At 28.8% G+C, this 22,621-nt stretch overlaps 3 protein-coding genes and 1 long non-coding RNA gene across 6 annotated transcripts in view; 2 read left to right on the top strand and 2 right to left on the bottom strand.

Moving 5' to 3' along the window:
* Nucleotides 1-268: 268 nt before the first annotated feature.
* Nucleotides 269-8,714, top strand: Mtl (Rac family small GTPase Mtl). Of its 3 annotated transcripts, none has more exons than XM_014425103.3 (6): nucleotides 269-403; nucleotides 668-810; nucleotides 893-1,007; nucleotides 1,196-1,313; nucleotides 2,681-2,841; nucleotides 5,605-8,714. In XM_014425103.3, the coding sequence occupies exons 2-6, from the start codon at nucleotides 695-697 to the stop codon at nucleotides 5,680-5,682; spliced, it is 588 nt and encodes a 195-aa protein (XP_014280589.1). In that variant the 5' UTR covers nucleotides 269-403; nucleotides 668-694; the 3' UTR covers nucleotides 5,683-8,714. The 3 variants fall into 3 exon arrangements, with proteins under 3 accessions (XP_014280589.1, XP_014280590.1, XP_066904531.1); XM_014425104.3 differs by having other exon boundaries at nucleotides 276-403; nucleotides 673-810; XM_067048430.1 differs by having other exon boundaries at nucleotides 282-432; nucleotides 673-810.
* A 3,980-nt stretch (nucleotides 8,715-12,694) lies between these two features.
* Nucleotides 12,695-15,508, bottom strand: LOC106683541 (DNA damage-binding protein 2). The gene has a single exon (XM_024359103.2). The coding sequence runs from the start codon at nucleotides 15,344-15,346 to the stop codon at nucleotides 14,006-14,008; it is 1,341 nt and encodes a 446-aa protein (XP_024214871.1). The 5' UTR covers nucleotides 15,347-15,508; the 3' UTR covers nucleotides 12,695-14,005.
* A 38-nt stretch (nucleotides 15,509-15,546) lies between these two features.
* On the top strand, nucleotides 15,547-17,271 carry LOC136796014 (uncharacterized). Its single transcript, XR_010843713.1, has 3 exons — nucleotides 15,547-15,968; nucleotides 16,041-16,116; nucleotides 16,240-17,271. It is a non-coding gene; the product is annotated as an uncharacterized lncRNA (long non-coding RNA).
* A 1,918-nt stretch (nucleotides 17,272-19,189) lies between these two features.
* The window catches only part of LOC106683566 (DDB1- and CUL4-associated factor 13), a 6,646-nt gene continuing 3,214 nt past the window's right edge, over nucleotides 19,190-22,621 (bottom strand). The window contains exons 3-9 of the mRNA XM_014425109.2: nucleotides 22,087-22,281; nucleotides 21,843-22,011; nucleotides 21,577-21,724; nucleotides 20,667-20,820; nucleotides 20,426-20,572; nucleotides 19,468-19,631; nucleotides 19,190-19,352 (exon numbers count right to left, since the gene is read on the bottom strand). Coding sequence (XP_014280595.1) covers nucleotides 19,268-19,352; nucleotides 19,468-19,631; nucleotides 20,426-20,572; nucleotides 20,667-20,820; nucleotides 21,577-21,724; nucleotides 21,843-22,011; nucleotides 22,087-22,281 — 1,062 coding nt within the window. The 3' untranslated portion in view covers nucleotides 19,190-19,267. The remainder of the gene's footprint in view (nucleotides 19,353-19,467; nucleotides 19,632-20,425; nucleotides 20,573-20,666; nucleotides 20,821-21,576; nucleotides 21,725-21,842; nucleotides 22,012-22,086; nucleotides 22,282-22,621) is intronic.

The raw sequence follows: 22,621 nt of genomic DNA, 5'->3' as shown, positions 1-22,621 counted from the left end.
TCATGGTTCTAGTGGTTCAGATTTAATTTTTAATTTATAACTTTTATTCATTAAATATTCAAAATTGGACCTTTATCTGGAAATAGAAATATAGATACCTAACTAAATTTTACTTGTGTATATACTGTAGGCAAGAGTTTATTTCCAATAAAAGTAAAATATAAACTTTATCGTTTTTTCCATTTTTTAAAATGTTATGTGAGTATAAAATAATAATGACATTCCTCAATAGTTAGGGAAAATTATTAACTATCCCAAAGACTGTTTTATCAACACTGCAGAATGACTAACGGAGGCATGATGGGAGTTTATATTTTACGAAGTATGGTTTAATTAACATTCATAAATTGATACTTCCGAGAAGTTCGGGGTCGAACTTTTTTTGCATTTAATTAATTAACACGTGAGGATTCAATAAAACCTATTTCTTATGTGTGTATTTTCAGAACTTTGTTCTGAGTCACTATCGAACATTTTTCTATCTGTGTCTAGTTCATGTTGAAAATCTATGTTTCAGAAAAATGTCAATCGATTCTGGCTCTTATGCAATGCAATAATTATAGTTACTCGTTTTTAATTGTTATTACTGTGAATTAGTGCCCATATATGTCAATACAATTGAAGTGTCAATATTGGTCTCACTGAGGTTATTGGGTTTTTCTTTTAGTATAGATTGCCACTAAAATTTAAAGAAATGTCTTCTGGACGCCCTATCAAATGTGTTGTGGTTGGTGATGGAACTGTTGGAAAGACATGTATGCTCATATCATACACTACTGACAGTTTTCCAGGGGAATATGTGCCCACTGTGTAAGTGTAGATGTACAACCCGTAATTAATTTAGAAAAGATTTTATTCTCAGTTAAATGTTAATTTGTTGGTTGCTCTGCAGATTTGATAATTATTCTGCACCGATGGTAGTAGATGGAATCCCTGTCAGTTTAGGTTTATGGGATACAGCAGGTCAAGAAGACTATGACCGATTGAGGCCACTTTCATATCCACAGGTAACAGTTTACTTTTTTTTCTGCTTCTTCATTTATTTGATACTTAATCAGGTAATTTTATAACATTCTTCTCTCCGATATAGAGTTGTAACATTGTGTTTGTTGTAGTCATTATTGATGAGGCATATTTATATTTTATGCTTGACTTGGATCTTTCTTTGATGAAATGTTTAATTTATCATTTCTAGACTGATGTGTTCCTCATCTGCTTCAGTGTCACTAGTCCATCTTCTTTTGAAAATGTTACTTCTAAGTGGTATCCTGAAATTAAACATCACTGCCCAGATGCACCTATGATTCTAGTCGGTCAGTACATATGATTTAATACTTGTCAAGATGTTTATTTCTTATTTCTTTTTTAGGTCAGTATTCTTTAAGCTCATTTTTGGAATTTTTCAAGGAATTATAATAACTATGTTTTTAGTGTAAATTTAAGCTACCACCCCACTCGATTGTTTCTAACATCTATTTTTACTTAAGTTAATATTCCTATTAGATACTTGCTTAACTATTTCCAAAGCTGATCCTGTCTATTCAGTTTATTTATTGTTCTATTAATTTGTTTTTCTAAAAATAAAGAAGGGTAAATCTAACTGCTTAATTGATCTATATATTTGAAATTATTCAGATTATTTGATATAAATGCAGCTAGCATAAAATTATTACCCATTTAATATATTCCATTTCATTTTTAGATTTTTCATATGACCGTAATTCAAATTTATAATCGTATAAGAATTCTATGTATTATAATAATTATCAATTCCCTTTATTACCTATGATGAGGTAAAAAATTTGATAAATCCTCTAGTAAATTAAGTTAAAGCTAAAATAATCTAGTTAATGAGAATTATAACATCATTCCATTATAGTAAACACATTACAACCTGGAAGAGACCATCAGTTTGCCCATTCTTGCAAACCTACCTGTAATTCTTAAAGTTTATGATACTACTTGTATCCTATGCCTCTACTCATGATCAAATCAGTCTATAGTTTGTTCCATGAAACAAGAGTAACTGGAAAAACAAGAGAACATGGAGTGCACAATTGCCTGCCCTATTATGACTGTACTTGAGGGAGGAGAAGGTGTATAGTTCATTCCATAAGATCGTGAATTTGCGTGCCGGGTTTTCTTGTTTACTCGATTTCTTTTGTCTCATGGAACAGACTCCACATCTTCCATGGTCCAGGTTTCCATCTGAAAATTACATTATCAGCACTAAGCTTCCAGCTCATCTTAACTTTTAAACCATAATTTTTATTTTTATTTTCTTGTAATAATACCATTTCATTAATTCCTGTTTTAATATAAACATATAGTTGAATAATTGTTATTTCAAAGAATGATTTATATAAAATTACATTAATTGTTGAGGAAAAAATAAAATTTTATCATTTACTGTTGAGAAACATTTTTGTTAGAATAACAGGAATATTTTTCAGGATTTAGAATTTTATAAATCACATTAGTCAACATGTTTTGTAGAAAGGGTAATTTTTTGTGAAACATAGATAACACTATGAATCATTCTAGGTCTCTTATCACTAAGGTCTATGATGATTCAAAGAAGTTTTTTATTTCATTAGAAATATCCTTTTCTTATGATTTATATTAAGTTAGAATTCATTATATTATCTTACTGAAATTTTTTTTTCCTTTACTATAATAGGTACAAAAATAGATTTGAGGGAGGATAGGGAAACGCTGAATGGTTTGGTGGAACAAGGTCTTTCACCCATTAAACGAGAACAAGGCCAAAAACTTGCCAATAAGATCCGTGCTGTCAAGTACATGGAATGCTCAGCCCTCACTCAACGTGGTCTTAAACAGGTAATAGATGTTATTTCATAAGTTAATATATTAATATCATTACAAGTTTTAAGGAATTTTGGCTTTTTTTAAATATTTAAATATCAAGAGCGAATACAATAATACAGTGGAACTTTCAATTCTAACTCAATGGGCACTTCAAGCAACCAGAGATCTCTCATAAGTAGTTTTATTTTCTGGTTAATTTACATTGTTTTAAATTTCTATTAACTTGACTTTCTAAATAAATTGACACAGGTTTAATGCTTTTTGTTTTACATACTTTTTATTTAAATAAGTAGCATCTGCGAATGGCAAATAGTTATAGCTAATACTGCCTGTTAAAGTAATTTCATAGATTATTATTGCGGAACTCCCAACTGTCTGCAAACAAATCACATTTGTGTTTCAATGTGTTAATGTTTCAAAGAAGCTTTTTCTGTTCTCCTTCAGTTGTACATTTTTTTTCTAGACCAGTTTTCATACGATCTTATTACACTAGCAGAGTTTACGTGTGTATGGTATATTAAATACTAAAACATTATTTTACAGGGAGCAGGACTTGGTAATATTGATTCAACACAATTTTTTTTAAAATGGGTTGTTTTCAAATTGACTTTTTGGTGTATGATTTGTTTTGTCAAGTGAGAACGGCTTGACACTAATTCTGATTAGTGGACTTTTGATAAGAGATAGGATTTGGAATTTCCAAACAATGACAAAACAAATTCACAGCAGGTATTTGAATGGGTAAATTTAAAACTCAACATAAAATAAAATGTAAAAGTTTGAGTGGAGAAGGATCGTTTGTAGATGGTAGTATGGTAGTGACATTAAAAAAAAATTTTCGTGATGAATGTTCGGCAAAAGATATTATTAATTGCGACGAGAGAGCTCTATTTCATGAGCACTGCTCAACATAAATACTTGTTTAATATTTTTTAGTCAACTTATTTACATACATGTATTTATCCGTATACATGTATGGTTTTAAGAAATAAAATCATGTTGTAACATTTTACAAGTTCAACCCAAAGTTTATTTTTGAAGTGAAACTTCTTTAAGCTAAATATATTTCATTTAATTGAGAGTGGTTTTCACCAGTCTAATTCCATGCCCTAATCCTGAAATAATAAAATCGTCAACAAATGTTAGAACCTAAGAAGTTTTACTTCTAGCACGTGACTTCATATACATATATATATTTTTATTCTGTTTCAGATTTTAGTCAGTTTCATATTTTAAAGATTTTTTTTCTCATAAACGGAGATCTCTAGTATGTGGACAAATTATCATTCTCCAGTTAGATCCATTCATGAGAAGTTTTTTTATATTTGTTCTGATAATCAGAATATTTTCTATTGGTTTCTATACCATTTCCTCGAGCTGCAACTCGTTTTTTAATAACTTTCTATTTGAAGCTACTAGGAGTTAAAAATACCTTGGGAAGATGTTTGATAGGACCCATTTTTATTGTATAAAATTTTTCATTAAAAAATCACCCAAGACACATGAAGATTTGTAATGTATTGAATATCGGATTTTATACAATTTCATTTTTTTGCCAACAAGTTTGCTGGTAATTTCATCTCTTACCGAGTTTTGGCAGTTAAGGAATGATCCAAGTTAGTTGAAACATTTGTTTTTTCGAATTTGAGGTTAGTATTACCTACGGGTAATTTCAGGGCTTCGGTACTCCTTCAGTTCTCTCTAGGGACACCACCATTAATAGCTTAACCTGGATATGTAAGAAACCTCTACTGCTAATAATTACAATGAAGTCTAGATACTTAATATACTAAATAGTCTGTGATAATAAGTAAGAAAATTTATCAGGTTTGGACAGGTTTGTTAAAAAAGATTTGAATTTCTTCTTTTCCTTTGTATTTTTTGCTTCCTGTACTTTGGTTTTCATTACTATCTAAGGTTTTTTTTATTATAAAAAAGTGAATAAAAGTGCACAAAATGTCAAAACGAAATTGTAATTCAATGTTCATGAAGAGCTCACTGACAACAACGTTTCTTTATCATCTTCCTGTTCGGAAATAAAAGAAGAGAAGAGTTGTGAAGAGACTTAAGAAAAAGAGTGTCAAACCATGTCTCAGAAAATCATTAGAAACCTTATATATTGAGATGTCAAATATCTATAATCTTGGCATATTAGATCAAATTTATACTGTCGAGAAACAACTTAAAGCTATTAGCACTTGAATAAGAACTAATTTAACTGTTTGTTTTGTTTTATTAAGCCATAAGTTTTGTATTATTTTCCAAAATAAAAGTACTTACAACATAAAATATTCATTTTCTTACTGACATTTTTACCTCTATAAATGAAAAACGGTTCTTTTCTACCTCTATTAATAAAACAACTGTTATTCAAAACCTGCCTGTTTGGAAAATTGGGTAAATGAAAAGCCTCATTAAGTGATTAAAATTCCTAGGTCCCTTGAGATCCCAGTTACTCAAGTTACATTGTACTTATTGCTTATTAAACTACTTAAGAATCATAAGTTGGCTTATAAGAAACTTATGTACTAAAATCCCTCAAAATCAGCCATGTTTTATATTGTTGATTCATCATCATTATAAGGCATCGTTTTTTCAAGAACATATACCAAAGTTTAGCTTGATTGTTTAAAAGAAAGTAAGCCAAAATTAAATTTCAAGATTTGAATGTCTGCCAACTGTGAAACCTACTAGCTGCATGAAAGGACTTAATGTCCATCAGTACAACAGTTGTTATTATATCTACTTATATATAAAAAAAGTAATTGTTTACAGGTATTTGATGAGGCTGTAAGGGCTGTGTTGAGACCTGAACCACAAAAACGGAGGCAGCGCAAATGTTCTGTGCTCTAGTTGGTTGGAAAGAGGACGTTCGATTTAGGAGGGCAGAGGGGCAACCTATCTGGCAGCCACTGGCTACTTTGTTTAGTACCGCTGAATTTTTTAATTAGGTTGTCATCAATTTATTGATAACTGAGAATCTTGTTATACATCGCTTTACTTTTAAGAGATGACTTTTCAATGGTTGTTTTATTATTTTAATATTTATTTTCAAACATTCATTATGTTTAGGATGAGTGATATGTTCTTTTATTATAAGGCCCGATGTTTTAATTGAAAAAGTTAATTTATGCTTTATGTTTATGTGGTCTTTTTTTTATTAAACATAATAGGTCTAAGGTCGGCTATAATTGAATCCTATCAGCCAACGAGAGTTAAATTTTCATAATGAATGTTTTAATACAACTTCCAAAATATAAGAAAAATAAAACATGCATTTATTACTGTATTATGAATAGTTTTAATTAATAATACTATTTTTTAATGCGGGTGTCACATTTGTATTTAGAATCATTTATTTCTTAAACCTTTTTTAATGTTAGCATTTGGTCTAAAATTTACTTTTGAAGGAGCCATTGTATGGATGGATCAGTTAAATGATGAGGCTTTTGGTGGCGTAAGGTTATCCTAAGGACCTATCTCCTATGGTTTTAAGGATCGATTAAAAAATGTGCAGTATTCCTGTTATTTGTGAGAAAGTAAGTTTTGGCCTTTGCTGTCATAAAGAAAGGCTTGAGTTTTCAAGAATTATTTGTAGTTAATTTAATGTTAAAAGTAATAACTCTAATCCTTTTGTAAATTGGTTTTATAATCAAGTCTGAAATCTTTATAAAGATTAAAAAAAAAGATTAAATATTAATACCAAAGAAATTGTAATTTTTTTTTGTTTTGCTAGTCCAGTATGTCCATTTTCATAGAAGTTAATGTGGATATTAATTTAATGTAATTAAACCATTTACCAAAAGCTTTAACTAACTTTAGGTGATCAATCTTTTTATTTTCTACTATCACTTAATTTATTTTAAAAAAAAAAGTCTTATTAATATATTAGTACACTCTTTTTGAAAATTGATAATTTTCTACTTATATAAAAATTGTCCCATTTAATGTGTATAGTGTGTGTTTATGTAAATACAAAAAAGGGCATGTGATTAACTATTTGGGGAGATATTTTTTACCTCATATTATTGGTTCGATTTCACAACAATTGGTCGACTTCTATTCTTGACCTTGAAAAGAGTGATAACAATACTGTGCTGATGAAAAATATACCATATTATACCAAATGTAAGTCATTATTTTAAAGATTCTTATTTAAAGAAGACAAGAATTTAAAAAAAAATTTCCAAGTTAATCAAAAATCTGGAAAGAGAGTTTAATTAATTTGATATTCTTTAATAATAAATAAATTTATAATTTTGATTTAATGGTTGGTTAAATTGAAAAATAATTATATCATGTATAGATGGTTGGTTTTTTGTGGATCAAGCCAAATCTTTCCTTGATAAAATTAAGTTAATGGTGTTATTTTTTTATGATAGCATTTATGAAATCGGTGTCTTATGGTATATAATTATATCTTCATTAATATTACTATTTCTGGAGGTATAGGAAAGTGTATTGCTATTTAGGTCAAGATTTTAATGTAAACCAGTGGTTCTTAACGTTGTCGGGTCAGTTGTGCCCCTCTTTGTTGAAGTTCCCACATAATGTAGTATCCACCTATCTCACACAAAACAAATAATCTAAATACTAGGGAGAGAAGGGTGCGAAAAATCTCAACTTATTATTTTCTTTTTTGTTTTGCTTTTATTAATTATTTTTAACACAAAATTACAGTACAGTATTATATAAGAGGAAAATTTTTATAGTTGCATTATTTTATTACTTGTCTTACATCCTAGGTTGAGAACCTCTGATGTATACCAAAAGAAAATTGTTTTTGTTTTGTTAAAGATATTATTTTATAATTTATTGTCTCTAAATGCTTAAGTATCAATTATTTTTTATGTAATTGGAGGATATTGTATATGAAAGAGATGTCCTATTACATATCCCCAGAAAGTTTTAAACAATATGCACTTTATATTTTATATGAACTGAAAAAATTGATGCTAAATTTTGTTAACTTTATATGAAAATAAATTTTCATTTTTTTTTTCTGTAATTTTATTAGGGGGTAACATAGATTTTTATTGTCTGCCCTTTAAACATTAATTTTAGTCTATGTTATGTCAATATTAAAGGTATGTTTCACTTCCTTACCTATTAAAACAAAATGAATTGGTCTTTTTTTGTTTTAATTTTTTTTTTTTATTAAAATGTAAAGGTTGTGTTAAAAAAAATTAGCATCAGATTCTTCACTGCTTATTTGTATTTTTAACAGGTTACTGTGTTAAATCTTATGCTGCTCAAAATTGAAATGTCTCCTTTTCAATTCTTTCACATTTAACAAATATTTGTAAATTAACCGAATACTCTATATTGAGCTTTCTGTCGATTAATTATATTTTGTAATACCCTAAAGAATCATTAAGAGTGTGAATTAAAGAGAATTAGAGATAGTGATTGACAAATGTCAGGTTTGTGAAGAATTTGAAATTATATAAATACTGATTACCAATGCCATCCAACCAAGGGTATTTACTGTTTAAGATTTTCTAACATTGATTTATGTATATTTTTTGTTCTAATGATATGCTTTTCAAGCCAAAGTTTTATCCTAATATTAGATTCTATTTATTTTATTGAAAATTTTATGCTCACTCCCTTTTTAATAACTTTTTTTCTGAAATAATATTTATTTATAATCAATGGATTGTTCAGTTTTAGTGAAGCCTAGAATTTTTTATATTTATTTTAATTTAAAAGTTGAAATGCATCAATTCCCATCTTTGTAAGTTAACGTATTTACCTGGCATATTTTTATTTAGTTAATTGTTGATGCACAAGACTTATTTAATTAAATTTGTATCATATAAACATATTTTATTGTTTCGTGTATGTGAAAATAAAAATAAAAGTAATTTATTATTTATTTCAAAGATGGTGTAAAAAAGTTTTTATATACCCTTACGTTACCTTAAGTTTTTATAACCTCTATTAGTCATCTTTATTTAGTTATTCTATTTAATTTACTTTTAAAAAAGTCAAACCTTAATATATCAAACTTGGAAGTCACTTGAAAAATATTTAATATAAGTGGATTATTCCACTTTTTTGTAAAAATTGAGTTCAAGTGAAAAATTATCACTTCATGGCATCTGTTCACTGTATAAAGAATTTTATTAATTATGAAACATTTCTTTGACCTCAAATTGGTTGTGCAAAAGGTTTGATCCACTTTGTTGCTACTAGCTCCTATATTACTGCTAACTGAAATCTTGGGATTAAATTTTGAAACTGGCCTAAAGGAGTTGGATAAAAATCATATTAAAATCTGAATAGATTTTTCTCAAAATCACTGCTGGGAAAGTTGGAGTACTCTGGTTCTCAATGCCTTATTTTTTTTTCTGTAGTCTAAGAGACATAGATTCTTAGCCACCTCCATCTCTGTTTATTATGTGTTATTGAGCCACATCTTTCTTGAACCTGTCTACCCATCTAAGTTTCAGCCTTCCTCTTGGCCTGGATTCTATGACCAAGGTGTTCATGGTAAGGAAGAACACGGTCTGTTGGATGACTTCTTGCTGCATGTCTTGTCCACTGTAACCTCTTTGCTTTAATATCCAGGGCCATTGATTGCAGCATCTCTAATATTAATTTCTCATTCATCTTTCTTCTCCAGATCCTTAATTACTACCTAGGACTATTATGTCATCTGTATATGCAACATATTTATGCATCATTCCCAGATCCACTCTAATAGCACTCCTTGGTGAAGGATACCTCGTACAGGGCATGTTAAAAATATATACAGTTACAGTTTGATGATTGAATTGCTAAAAATAAATATCTAAATGATTAAAAACATCTTGTGAGTCTGAAAAAATCTATAATATATAAAAATAAATACACCATTGTAAGGGCACCTAAAAAGCCTTCTTGAATTCATAAAACATAATACAGGTGTCCTGCAATGCAGTGGCTATGATGGAGAAGATGCATCTAGAATGATGCATTCATTTTTTTTTTTAAATTTAAATAATCTGAAAAGCATATTTTTTTTGGACTAACGCGTTATCACTGCTTAGGTGTATCTATCGTCATATCAACAGACTCATCTTATTAATTTAACAGTCCAAATTACAATGTCATATTTGGAACATGAACTTTAAGGAATAATGTTGGGTATACTTAACATATTTTTTGAGTATTTGAATGCTGCATTATACATAACATTTTTTAATTAATAGCCTGCAAATTTTTTGACAACATTGTAGCTGTGATATTAAGAATAAGTTATCCTTGAGAATGTTTAGAAGGGCCAAAATGAATGGATATTTTTTATTATAATTGACAAATAAATCAGTCTCAAGCAAGAATTCAAATTATATAGAAATTAATATCGAACTTTAATCACAGAACAGAAATATTAAAATATATACAGATTGAATTTTTTCATCAAAAGCTAAGAAAGGCTTGGATACTTACACAAAGTCTGTGCAATATTGAAGAAGATATGAAATGGTAAGGCTCAAAACTGTTGTGGTGACCTGGAATGACCAATTCCTAAATTATTTCGTGGAATCCCTGGAAGAGACTCGTGAAACCACTGCTCAACACACTGAAGACCTCATGAAAGAAGAGGAGAATTATGAGAAACTTACTTTTTGAATTACATCATAGTCCCCATTTTGGCTGCTAATATATTTCTTCCAATGATTTAAGGGTTAGCGCTAAATTTTGATTTTCAATTTGGAACCATGCTTGACATCGAACTAATCAATGTTGTGCAATCAACATGCAAATATCGAACTTATCAATACAAAGATTCATTTTGTGGAATTGCTACAAAAAAATAATAACTGACACAATTGAGGCTATTTATAATCCTCAGTCCAACTTGCTCAGCCATCTCAACCTCTCCAATTGTTAATTTTTTGTGTAATGACAATACATGAGATTTTTTTTTAAACCGTTTAAATAAGTTGTTCTCAGTACTACAATGAAATGAAACCAAAGAAATAATTTTATTTTTCTGAGCTGAACTTCTAGTTAATAAATTAGAAATAATCATATTCATTATTTTCTTCATCAAAATATTTACTGTGCAAAAACTATACAAATGATTGCCCACGCAAAAATACATACATAGTATCATAAATCAGGCAGGGTATATGCCTTAGATAACTTCCTCTATATTTCCTGATCTTGGACTAGCTCTTTTTTTCTCCAATGCAATATTCTTTTATGAAACTTGAAGGATATCATTGTCATAGTACCTTCAGTGTCTCTTTAGCTCAGGCTACTAAATTTAGTTTTATCGACCTGTTTCAATATCCACCATTCATTAATGGCTATATTAAAAAGCTAATTCTTAGTAATTAAATCCAAAACTAGTATCGGAAGGAATGATGAGGAGGAAGCCTACTCTGTAATGGAATACCTCTTCAATTTGTTGAGAGCTTTGAGAACTTGGAAACAATAAATAGCAAAGAAAAATGGGAAAGTATATCACGAGGCATTTAAAAGAGTGAAGAAAGCGAATGGAATATACTCTCAAATACGCTGCGAAGACACAGAAATGAAGGAACTATGCAATAGTACAAAACTCCTTCTATTTAAAACAATATTTCTACCAGTTTTGCTCTAAGTGGTGAAGAGTTGGACAGTCTTAGAAGTTAAGTGAGTGGCATCAGAGATGAAGTCCTGAAAATGATCCGAATTGGAAATGAACTTGTAACAACTAGGAGCTATAGAAAGAATTACCAGACCATTTTTTCTTATTTATTGTATAAATTGTAATTTTTTATGTCCATAAATACAATTAGATGAATTAAGTTACTGTTATCACCAAGCACTTAGTTCTGTCTCTATTTACTTTCTCTGAACCAATGACCTTAGACAGAGCTTTGGTTTATTTAACTGAACAAGTTAAATAAGACCAATAATAATCAATAAAATGAATTTGAATGTTGATAAAATCAAAGCAGTACAATTTTTCAAAATAACTATCCCACTTTTTTTAAATATCAACTGTGCAGTCCACTCCAGAGTAGACTGCAACCAATTAAATATTTAGCACACTTTTTGATTATAATTTAAATTTTAAGGATCATATTTTATACATACATAAAACCAATAAGATTCTAGTTTTTATTAATACAACCATTTAATTTCAAAATCTACAGAAGTTGTACCATAACTTTATCTGCACATGGTCCATACATTTTTAGAATATTGCTCTATTGTTTGGAATCCATATCAGAAAACTAATATTGATGAATTTGAAAGTAAACAAATGTCTTCTTTGGTTTCGGGAAATAGGTACCTTTGGGGAAACACCAAAAGACTTAACGTGAAATTGATATACTTTGAACCCAAAGATTAAATTGTGATTTAATTTTTTTTTATAAACTTTTAGGTTGTATTGTTGATATTTATTTACTTCCTCATCAAACCACCCAACATTAGAGTTTAGCTATAACTTGTCACAAACAAAATTAAAAAGTTTTCCAGTTTACCAATAATGATATATGTCAACTCATTAACAAATGATATCGATCTTCTTCACTTGAGTTTATCTCAACTAAAAATAAACTTAATAAAATATTTTAAAATAAATCAAATAACTTTTGATTATCCTTACTATTTACTCTTCTTGCTATGTTTATTTATCAAAAACATCTAGATAATCCCTTTATTAAATTAACTATTTCTAATTACATGCTATATTTCAATTTATGCCGTGTCATAAATGCATTTGTAAATAATTTTTACTTATTTGAATATATATGTAACTGGATTTATCTCCTATAAATAAATTATTTCTTACTATTAATATTTATGTTGTTTAGTTAAAAAAGCTATTTCAAACAAAACACAGGGGTAGTTATGGAATGGAAGTAATGAAGTTCTTGAATATACCATAGAAAGTGCTGCCTTTTTATTCATTGATAATAAAAATACAAAAGTAAAAATATTCCATGTTTTTCAAAGAGATGGTTTATTTATGTTTTGGTGAAGAAATCTTTTTTATAATGTCTATATTACAAGAAAATGATTCCTTTATCGATGTTTTGGCTGTCCCTGATCTTCAGTAGTCTATATTATAAAATTATTAATTTATGAAAAGTATTTTAATAGGGATTAGAAGGACTACGTTAATACTAGAAATATTGTTCATCCTGAACATAAGGGAAGAGCTCCGAAATGTTGATAAAGAAATATTATGCATGCAATAAAGAGATTATAAGGAGTTTTCACAAAAAATTACATAAAATAAAAATATTCCATATATATCAACAAAGCTTTCACAACATATAACATAGGAACCTTAAATCAAACTTAACATCTAAAATACAACAGAACTAGATACTTAAATAAACAAGAAAAAACATTGATTTTAATTTTATAACATAAAGAAACAAAACTACTTATGCATTGTGTGATATCCCTTAATTGTGGATAAAATGATTCAAAACAATGGTATAATAAAACCAAATGCTTTCCTAAATAACTAGATAACAGTTTGAAACAAAAAAAAAAAAAAAAAGGTAACGTTTTTAAAGATAAATATATGTACAGAAAAATCATAAAAAACAAGTTATAAAAATTTATTTTACATTTGAAGACACGAAATTTACAAACAATACATTGATTTACTAACGAGACATGAGATTTACTAACAAGATCTATAGTAATAAAATACTTACAAAAGATATTTTGAAATATCAATGAGATTTACTAACAATACAGATCTATAGTAATAAAATACTTACAAAAGATATTTAGAAATATCAATGAGATTTAGTAACAATACAGATCTATAGTAATAAAATACTTCAAAAGATATTTTTAAATATCATAAAACATACTCTGTGGTAACATAAACCTGAGGAATGATATAAAAAATATTGAAATATTTTTTTTATACTTGCATCACATGAGCCGTTGAGAGCGAAAAGGGTTGTGTAATTCGGTTCTCATCAAAATTAATTTTTATTAACTTCAACTGTGCTTATGATTAACTACTTTTGACAGAGAATGGTGTTATTTCTTACCAAAAACTTCTATTGAAGTGTTGATTATCTGAGAACTCCAAATTTAACCTACAACAGTTTAGTACTCAACGGTTCATATTTAATAATGTACAATATATTAAATTTGAAACTTTTTTTTTTAACTATGTGTGTAACAACAATAGAAAACAATCACTGAGAAATAAAATCCATTAAACCTTTTTTGTTTTTTCTTTAACAGTTTTTGTTTTTGATGGCTTAGAAGGTTTGGGGAGTGGTAATTTAACATCTTTATTATCTCCATGGTCATCATCATTGGGTTTTTTAATCCTTTCAATCAAATCCCTTGCTTTCCAGTAATTTATATTTCGGCCCATAGTTGAAGCAAGAATATCCCCATTGGCATTGAACACATTCAAATTTAAAATACCACCACAGGAAACAGAATCAAGTTGTAGCCTCATTAACCCAGTTTCAGCACTGATGATATCTACAGTACGGGCTTCCCCTTCGACATGCTCTTCTAGGCTTGGGTCTGGATACCTACCCACAACAATCATATCACAAAGAGGATGCCAGGTAGCTTTTATAGGGGTCATATGTTGGAAATGTCGATGCGGATGAATGATAGAAGTTTCCAAATCATAAAGAGGCGCTTTGTAAACTCGCAGTTCTTTTGACTGGTCTGTTGTTAATAATCGGTTACCATCAACTTGACTAAAATTTGCTGAATTAACAGGATGAGTATGAGGTAGATCATGAAGAGGATTATTTGGGTCAATTTTCCTGATATCCCATATTTTGACAGTTCTATCTAAGGAAGCGGATGCTAAAAGCCAGTCACGCCCTTTTGGAATTTCTAATGAGTTTATCTTTCCTTTATGAAGTTTGTGTGCTTTAACAAGTTTACCATCTTTGTCTAGAATTGACAATGTACCTAAAGTATCACCTGCAACTATCAATTTATGATCTCTAGATGCATTGACACTGCAAAACCATTTAGCAAATGTACCTGAACATAGAAATCGTTTACTTGTATGATCCTCATAATTATGCCTTCTAACAGTACCATCAATACTAGAAATTAGAACACTATTAGAAACAAGGGGATCAAATGTGATATATGTTATGGAACCTCCAGGTCCACTACCATCCCAATTTACTGTGGCCTCAGGTTTATTTAAAAACCGAATTGTAATTTGTCCACTTTTAGATCCTATTCCAAGTATTTGGGGATCCTTAGGATGAAACTGTAAAGCAGTTATTCTTCTGTCAAACTCAACACTGTCTTCTCGTGCGTAAACATAAAAACGTTTCAATTTCTCAGTTATAACCTGCTCACTAATTCGACCCCTTTCACTTGGTTTTAAAGACCCTAATTGATATTTATATAAAGACTTAACGACATTTTCAACTTTTAAATCAGTACACCAGTCATCAACAGATAGATTATTAATGCCAGCTGTTATTTTTTTTGCTATTTTTCGTTTCGGGCCTGAATTTTCTTTTCTACTACTGCTTGAGGAACTGTTAGATCTTTTTCTTGAACTCATAATAAACGAGTTTATAAGCTAAAGAAAAGACAGACGTTGACGAATCACATAGCAAAATAATGCTCTAACAATAATTCACTAACTGTTAAAATCTCCAAATACTAACAACCACAACAAACTGAACCTCCACAAAAACAAAACCTGAGTACTACGCGCCTAAATGAAGTACTGACAGACGGATCTGGCGGGAACAACGACTATAAAAATATTGATAAATCTTATTACTGTTATTAATTTACAGATTTTTTCCAATAATTTAATAAAATACATATAATTAATAGAAAAATTAAATTCAACAAAGTGAGTCATATTTGAAGTAAAATAAGGATAATGGTCAAATGACCCATTTTCGTTGATATAAAACTTAAAACAGAGATTAATTCTATTTTATTTTTCTTAGTAATTGTAGTAAACGATAGATTAATTTCTTTTTTTGGTAAGAAATGTATATTTGGCAACACTGGAGGAGATTATATATGATTATTCAAATGTAATAGAAAGTTATTTAAAAATATATGTTTAAACTATGAGCTAAAACAAATTCATTATTAAAACGCCTATCGACATCATTGTTTTCTATGAGATGTACTCAAAATTAAAGCCAAATGAGGATGAAGAAAAGGTATTTCTCTATTAGAATTATGTTTCTTCTTCACATAATGCACTTACTAATTCATGTCTATTTCTGTTCTAGAGGGATCAGAAATAAAGGATTATATGATCACCTCCAGACATTAAAACAACAGTTTTCACAGAATTAGTATCTCAATGTATACATAAGTATTACTCTCATTCCTTCAAATACCCACATTAGAAAAAGCTAGTATTCATTTTGAATTATGTTTTCTTCACATAATGCATTTATTAGTTCATATCTATTTCCTTTTTTCTAGAGAGATGGGAAAAAAAGGATTATAGTGGGGAGGCCCCAAACATTTAAGTAGTTTTTCACAAAACAATCACCTCCAACTTCAGATAAGTATTTCACTTGGACACTTTCAAGTACTATTGGTAGAAAAAAGTAGTATTCACCTGAATTATGTTGTTTTATGTAATTTTATAAATTTAAGTTTTGTTTCTCTGATTAGAGTTCTACTACTGGGTAGTTTCTCTACATCCTGTATCACATCATTATGTCATTATGATCAAATTTACTTGTTGTATTTTTTATACAGTTGTAAATATCAATAAATAAATAAAAAAAATTTTTTTTTCTGCATTAGAGGGATCAGAAAAAAAGGGATTATAGTCACTTAGAGAAGTGGTCCCTAGCTGTTCTTGCATCCCTCCACCCCTTCAATGGACCTGGCTCTCTTCATTATAATGCCATGTGTTAATACAAGAGTATTTATTTAGATTTAGTCTTAGAATTAAGACTGTAAACAAACTAAAAAGGTTATGAAAACAAAGAGGATTATAGGACCCCTCACCTACAGTTTTTAAAGTTGAGTTCCAACCTAACAAACACCCCAACCAACAGCTAAATACTAATTTCCACCTTCTAATACCTGCCATAGAAAAAGGTAATATTTATGATCCCCACATAATGCTATTTATTTATTCATCCATGTAATGTTTTATTTTAGAGGGATCAAAAAAAAAAAAAATAAATAAAAGAAGGATCATAGGTAAGATACTGTGTCCTCTTGGTTGTCGTACTCACCTTGAAGATATGAAGAAGGTGGAATGTACCCAAGTGCAACCCCTACATGCAGCAGACCTATGCTACATTCTTTAAAACACCCTTAGATAATGTAAGATGTTTTGTGAATATTGTATGTAAGAGGTTTGTAAGCTATATATATTATATTTGCTTGTAAATAAATAAAATAAGGAGGATAAAAAGAAAAGAATGACATCTTCGTTCGGTAATTCTTTGATCCTGTTTTTTTGTTAAATACTTGTTTATTTTGAGTTGACTTACTTCAAATTTCTTTAACCTTCCTTTTCCTACTCCCAGGGTTTTGGCAATTGGTTTTTCCTAAGCCTGTGAAACACTAGAGCAGGAGACTGATGTCTTATTCTTAACAATGTATGGAGAGCGGTTTCCTCCAAAGTTGTGGTAACATCCGACAACCAGTTAACTTTCAGTTATCCACTGTACCTATATCTCATTCCTGCCTACGTTCTTACATTGGGAACTCTGAATGATATTGGACTTGAAGAATAAAACTACTGAGCTTAAGTATGGAATCATTTTTCAACAGATAGTTATTGTAACAACCCTAAAAATCGGCTCCAATTTGAAAAACCCACATTACAATTTTCAAAATGGTGTAAAAACAAAATTTCCATACTCAACCTAGAGCCATAGATCTTGATGGCATCAACATGTGTAAAATCTGTATTTACATAAAAATACATCTAGTAAATTTGATGTAAGGTGATAAAATAATAAATTAAATTAGAAAAACAATTTCTTTTTTTTCCCTCTCCAGGTTTAGAGTAAATATGAAAGATTTGAAAGTGTTTAATTTATGTAGCAGTTAACTTGGATTATTGAGGTAAAGATGTGCAGGCTTATTAAAAGCTCTTTGTTATTGTGCATGATAAATAATAAGTAAGAATATATTATATCAATATAATAAGTCAATCAACATAAAGTAATAATTAAAGTTTTGGATTTATTTAAGCACGTTTGACTGTAATTGTTAGTCTTAAAATAACAAGAAAATGTGAGTGGAATATGGTCCGGGTGCGGTCAAAAAACTCAAATAGTAAATAATTATACTATTTTTATTGAGCCAACGTTTTGCCCGACGTTGCAGGGCTTCGTCTGGACTAAAAAAGATACAAGCACTTGACATAGTTACAGAAAGAGAAAAAAAAAGAAAAGAAAAAACATAAGTGGAAAATAACAGGGGTATACAATGAAAAGTAAAATAGTACAAAGAAGAAAAAAAGATAAGTGGAAAATAACAGGGGTATACAATGAAAAGTAAAATATAATAAGAAAAATTAAAGGTTGTAAATAGTAAATGAAAAGGGTAATAGTAACAGATAGATAAGAGAAGAAATATTAAAGAAAGTACAAATTAAGAGATAAAAAAGAAAAGAATAAAATCAAATGATGAGACAGAATTCATACCTGTTTTGACAGGAGTCAGAGACAGAGTGAGCTGTTTGTATTGGGAGGAGTGGGGATGGCAGTTAGCATGCCACAATAACGAAAATAATTTTAAAGTAAACATTGTAAAAAAAAAAAAGATTTAAATTAAGTAAACAATAAATAGTAATATACATAATAGAGGGGGGAGAAGAGATATTTACAAAATTACAAAAAAAAAAAATTAAATAAAAAAAAAAATACTCATAGATAGAAAAGCAAAGGAAAAATAAAGTATAAAATAATGGGATACAATAAGTGTAAGTGATTAAGAAAGACAATATACCAAATGAGTGGGGATACAGAGAAGTGTAAATTATAATAGAATATTAATAATAAAGTAATTAATATAAGTACACTTAAGAAGGTAACACATGAATATAAATTAAAAGATAAGATATATGAATCTAAATGAAACAGGAAGGATAGTAAATATAAAAATAATTAAATAAAAGGTGATAATTTAGAGAAACAAGAATAAAAGATATGACAAGAAAGTGGGCTTCTGAAATGCAGAAAAAAGTGAAAAGAAGTATTATGAGGGTTTTATTATGTTCAAAATGTGTCGAAACATTGGCTCAATAAAAATAGTATAATTATTTACTATTTAAGTTTTTTTGGCCGCACCCGGACAATATTCCATTCATCTATACACACGGTCAATCAACCATCTTCCAAGAAAATGTGAGTTTGAACTGATTATTTTTCAATCTTTACTTAATATAAAACAAATAAAATACAAGAAAAATAAAACAATTTAATTATATATATTTACAAACAATTAAAATAGATCAATTTGAACATTGATAAGTACATCACTCTTCCTTCACAATTTGTTTTTTAGCTTCAGAAACAAATGGTACAGTACCAGGCTTGGAATGTTGTCGTCGATTTGACTCTCTGAAAATAGATAAGAGATTATGAATCAATAATATTTGTTATGGAATTAAAGGTACTAAATTCTGAATATATTAATAATAATAATAATAAAATAAAATTTAATGTATATACTAACTTCCTCTTTTCTTTTGTTCTCATCATTCTGATTTGTTGAGAGGCATTGTATATATACTTTGGAACATGCCTAAAATGAGCTATTTTTCGAACTTCTGGGAATGCTTGGTACTTCTTCTTCAATGCCTCGTTATAAGCCATCGATGCACGCTCCCTTGGATGCAACTAAAATTAAATTTTTCATAAAATAAAGTTCAGGTTGATCGTAAAATATGAAAACAGTTAAAAAAAGTAGTCATAATAATTCTAGTCTTGTTAATCCAGAAATCCCATTAAAAAAAGTTAACATAAGTCCCCTCTATCTGCTACGGCAGAAAGGGGAAAACTACTTGAAAAGGAGTAATATAGTTTTTGAAAAACTAGAGTAACCAAGATCAAATCTTCACATCCAACCAAGGCAAATCTCACAAAAAAAAAAAAAAACAACAACTTCCCTTAACCCACCCAATCCAGGTTAATAATAACAAAGAACAGAAGGAGGCAAGATGTAGAAATTAGATTCCTAGAGAAAAGGAAAGAACAGGAGAGATTTTATCCATAATATAACTATTCGATCAAGCTCTCTGTGTCATACTAGCAGTAAATGATGTTATTGAATAAAACTCACCAAAAAGGTGATTTAACACTTTTTTACGGATAGAAACAAATTTTCATCAGGATGACAAACACAACAAAAGGGAAAAATTGACCAAGTTAGATTAGTCCCCATAGTTTGGTACAGACTGTTCAAAAAAACATCTGATCCAGCATAAATGGTATATGAGGAGAGGTTAGGATGATGAAAATATTTTAAATAAATCTTTTTAACGTTTTCTTTACCTCTGATTGCTGGTAATCAAACTTATTTGGAAATCTATTTGTATTTAAATATGGTTCCTTTCCATTTGGGATTACTTAGACCACTATAAAATAAAGCATAACTGTAAAAAAATTAACAAAATGTCTGAAAGTTTGCATACCACTCCTAATTTTTCAGATGCTCTAGCTTTCCAGAGCCTGATGTTCATTTCATCAGAAGTACTTAGTATATATTTGTTGTCTAGGGACCAAGAAACATTTGATATCCTCTGCATTCTTTTTGTGTGATATACTTCTCTGGAGTTCATCTATTCAAAAAATAACAACAAAAAGCATGATAGTAAGGATACTACTGAAGGAAGAGTAAATTTAGAAATATGGAATAATACTAATAAATCTCACTTTATCAGCAGGGAAAATTCTCACAGTTCTATCATAACTACCAGAAACGAACTCTAGTCCTGTTGGAGCGTAGTCCACAGATATAACAGCACTGATGTGACCTTTGTGAACTTTAACAGCAGAAGACATGCGTCTCATGTCAAAAGTATAAAGGCTGGAAAAAACAACAAATTAATATATAACATAAAAATACATGGTTAATAGGGCAAATGTTATTTAATGAGCTCAGGTTAAACTGTAAATGCTATTTCACATCTATGATAGACCAGGCAGCCACTCTTCTCTCCAGCAGTTTGAATTTTTCTAACAAAAAATATATTAAAATTAAAAAAAAAAAAAAAGATAATTTTTCTTTCCTGGATAATTTATTTAAGGATATTGAAGGGAAAAAAAAATAGAAAAATAAAACAACAATGAAAAAAAGTTTGCAGAATTATCGGTACAAAAAAAAACTTAATTGTAAAGAAGATAAATTTTGGCTATTTTTCAAGTAATTAATAGACTTTAAATTTATCAGAATTTTGAAACAATTTTTAGAATCAACACCTACATTGGAAGGAAAATTTTAAAGGAATAATGTAAAATTAATAAAAATAAAAAGTTGAAGTAAGAAGGCTTTAATTGTCTTCAAATAAAAAAAACTACTTAAAAATTTTTTTTTAAAAATTTATAATTACCTAACCTTATTAGGCAATTATAAATTAAATTAAAAAAACATATAGGCCATATAATGATACAAATGAATAAAAAAAGATAGTTCTTTTTTTCCCAATATGTTTTGAAACAATTTACATTTGGTTTTAGATCTTCTTTCTTGTAGCAAATAACCCTTCGGTGATTTTTTATTCCATCAAATATTACATGGTTTTTCTTTTTATAACTAAAATAGAAACATATAATAAATAATTACTTATAATCTTCATTGGCAACAGTATAATTGAATGCTTCCATCGGATTCCAAGAAATTTGGTTGGTTCTTAAAGCTAAGACTATCCTGCGAACAGGCCCTGCTTCGCGGGTATCATAAAAGGTTATACTTCTATCAGCAGAGCATGTTCCTAGAATTAAAAAATAAATTAGATGCATTATATAAGTTGGGTTAACATAATATTTATTATGATTATTTAAATTCTTCCATACTGAATTTGAATTAAATCAAATAGTAGAAAAACAAACCTATAAGATACGTTTCAATTGGGTTAAAGGCAACGTGATGGACTGTATCAACACCCCATTGGAAAGTTCTAAGAGGTTCATTTCTTGATTCTTCCCAAAGTTGACAAACTTCACCACACGTGACAAATTTTTCTGTCCTTGGACTATATGTAAGTCCAGTTAAGAGAGCCTAAAAGTAATAAACATAATATATAAATTGTATAGTTAATATGAATTCAAATTATTGAAAAAAAAATATAATAACCTTGGACACTATTGAAAATTGTGGCATTTCTGCTTCACCAAATTCAGGGGCTTTGCTATTCCAAATTTTAATAGTCTTGTCCCCAATAGTAATAAATCTCTCACCGAGCTTGGTAAAAGTAATACCTTTGATTGTGTCATCGTGAGCTTGAATATCTCTAATACATTTTCTAGTAGGTAGATCCCAAAATCGAACCTAAAAATATAAATTATAGTAATAAGATACATCAACATAATAGTTGCTACTAATGAATTATTTTAATAAATGCTTAGCAGATTTAATTTGATTTATTTAACACTTATTTACACTAAGAATATTTTAAATATAATAAAGACCTTGTTTAAGTACAATGAAATATTAGAAAAAATTTTTGTGCATATCAAATAACATAACTAAATATCAAACAAAAACTTCTATATTTTTAAAACTTAATATATATACAAAAATATGTATTAAAAAATGACTAACTGAGTGTCACTGGGCTTCATTTCTTACTAAAATAGTTAATATATTTTTCCTTGAAGAAGTTTATCGG

This window comes from Halyomorpha halys, unplaced genomic scaffold, assembly GCF_000696795.3.
Source record: "Halyomorpha halys isolate HHAL.00 unplaced genomic scaffold, Hhal_1.1 Scaffold494.1, whole genome shotgun sequence".
Taxonomy (NCBI): domain Eukaryota; kingdom Metazoa; phylum Arthropoda; class Insecta; order Hemiptera; family Pentatomidae; genus Halyomorpha; species Halyomorpha halys.
The sequence above is the reverse complement of the archived record's forward strand: the minus strand, read 5'-3'. Positions and strand labels throughout refer to the sequence as shown.

Coding starts and splice junctions, on each gene's coding strand:
- Mtl (XM_014425103.3), top strand. CDS start 695: ATGTCTTCTGGACGCCCTATCAAATGTGTTGTGGTTGGTGATGGAACT. Junction 811..892: donor GGGGAATATGTGCCCACTGT/GTAAGTGTAGAT, acceptor GTTGCTCTGCAG/ATTTGATAATTATTCTGCAC. Junction 2,842..5,604: donor CTCAACGTGGTCTTAAACAG/GTAATAGATGTT, acceptor AATTGTTTACAG/GTATTTGATGAGGCTGTAAG.
- LOC106683541 (XM_024359103.2), bottom strand. CDS start 15,346: ATGAGTTCAAGAAAAAGATCTAACAGTTCCTCAAGCAGTAGTAGAAAA.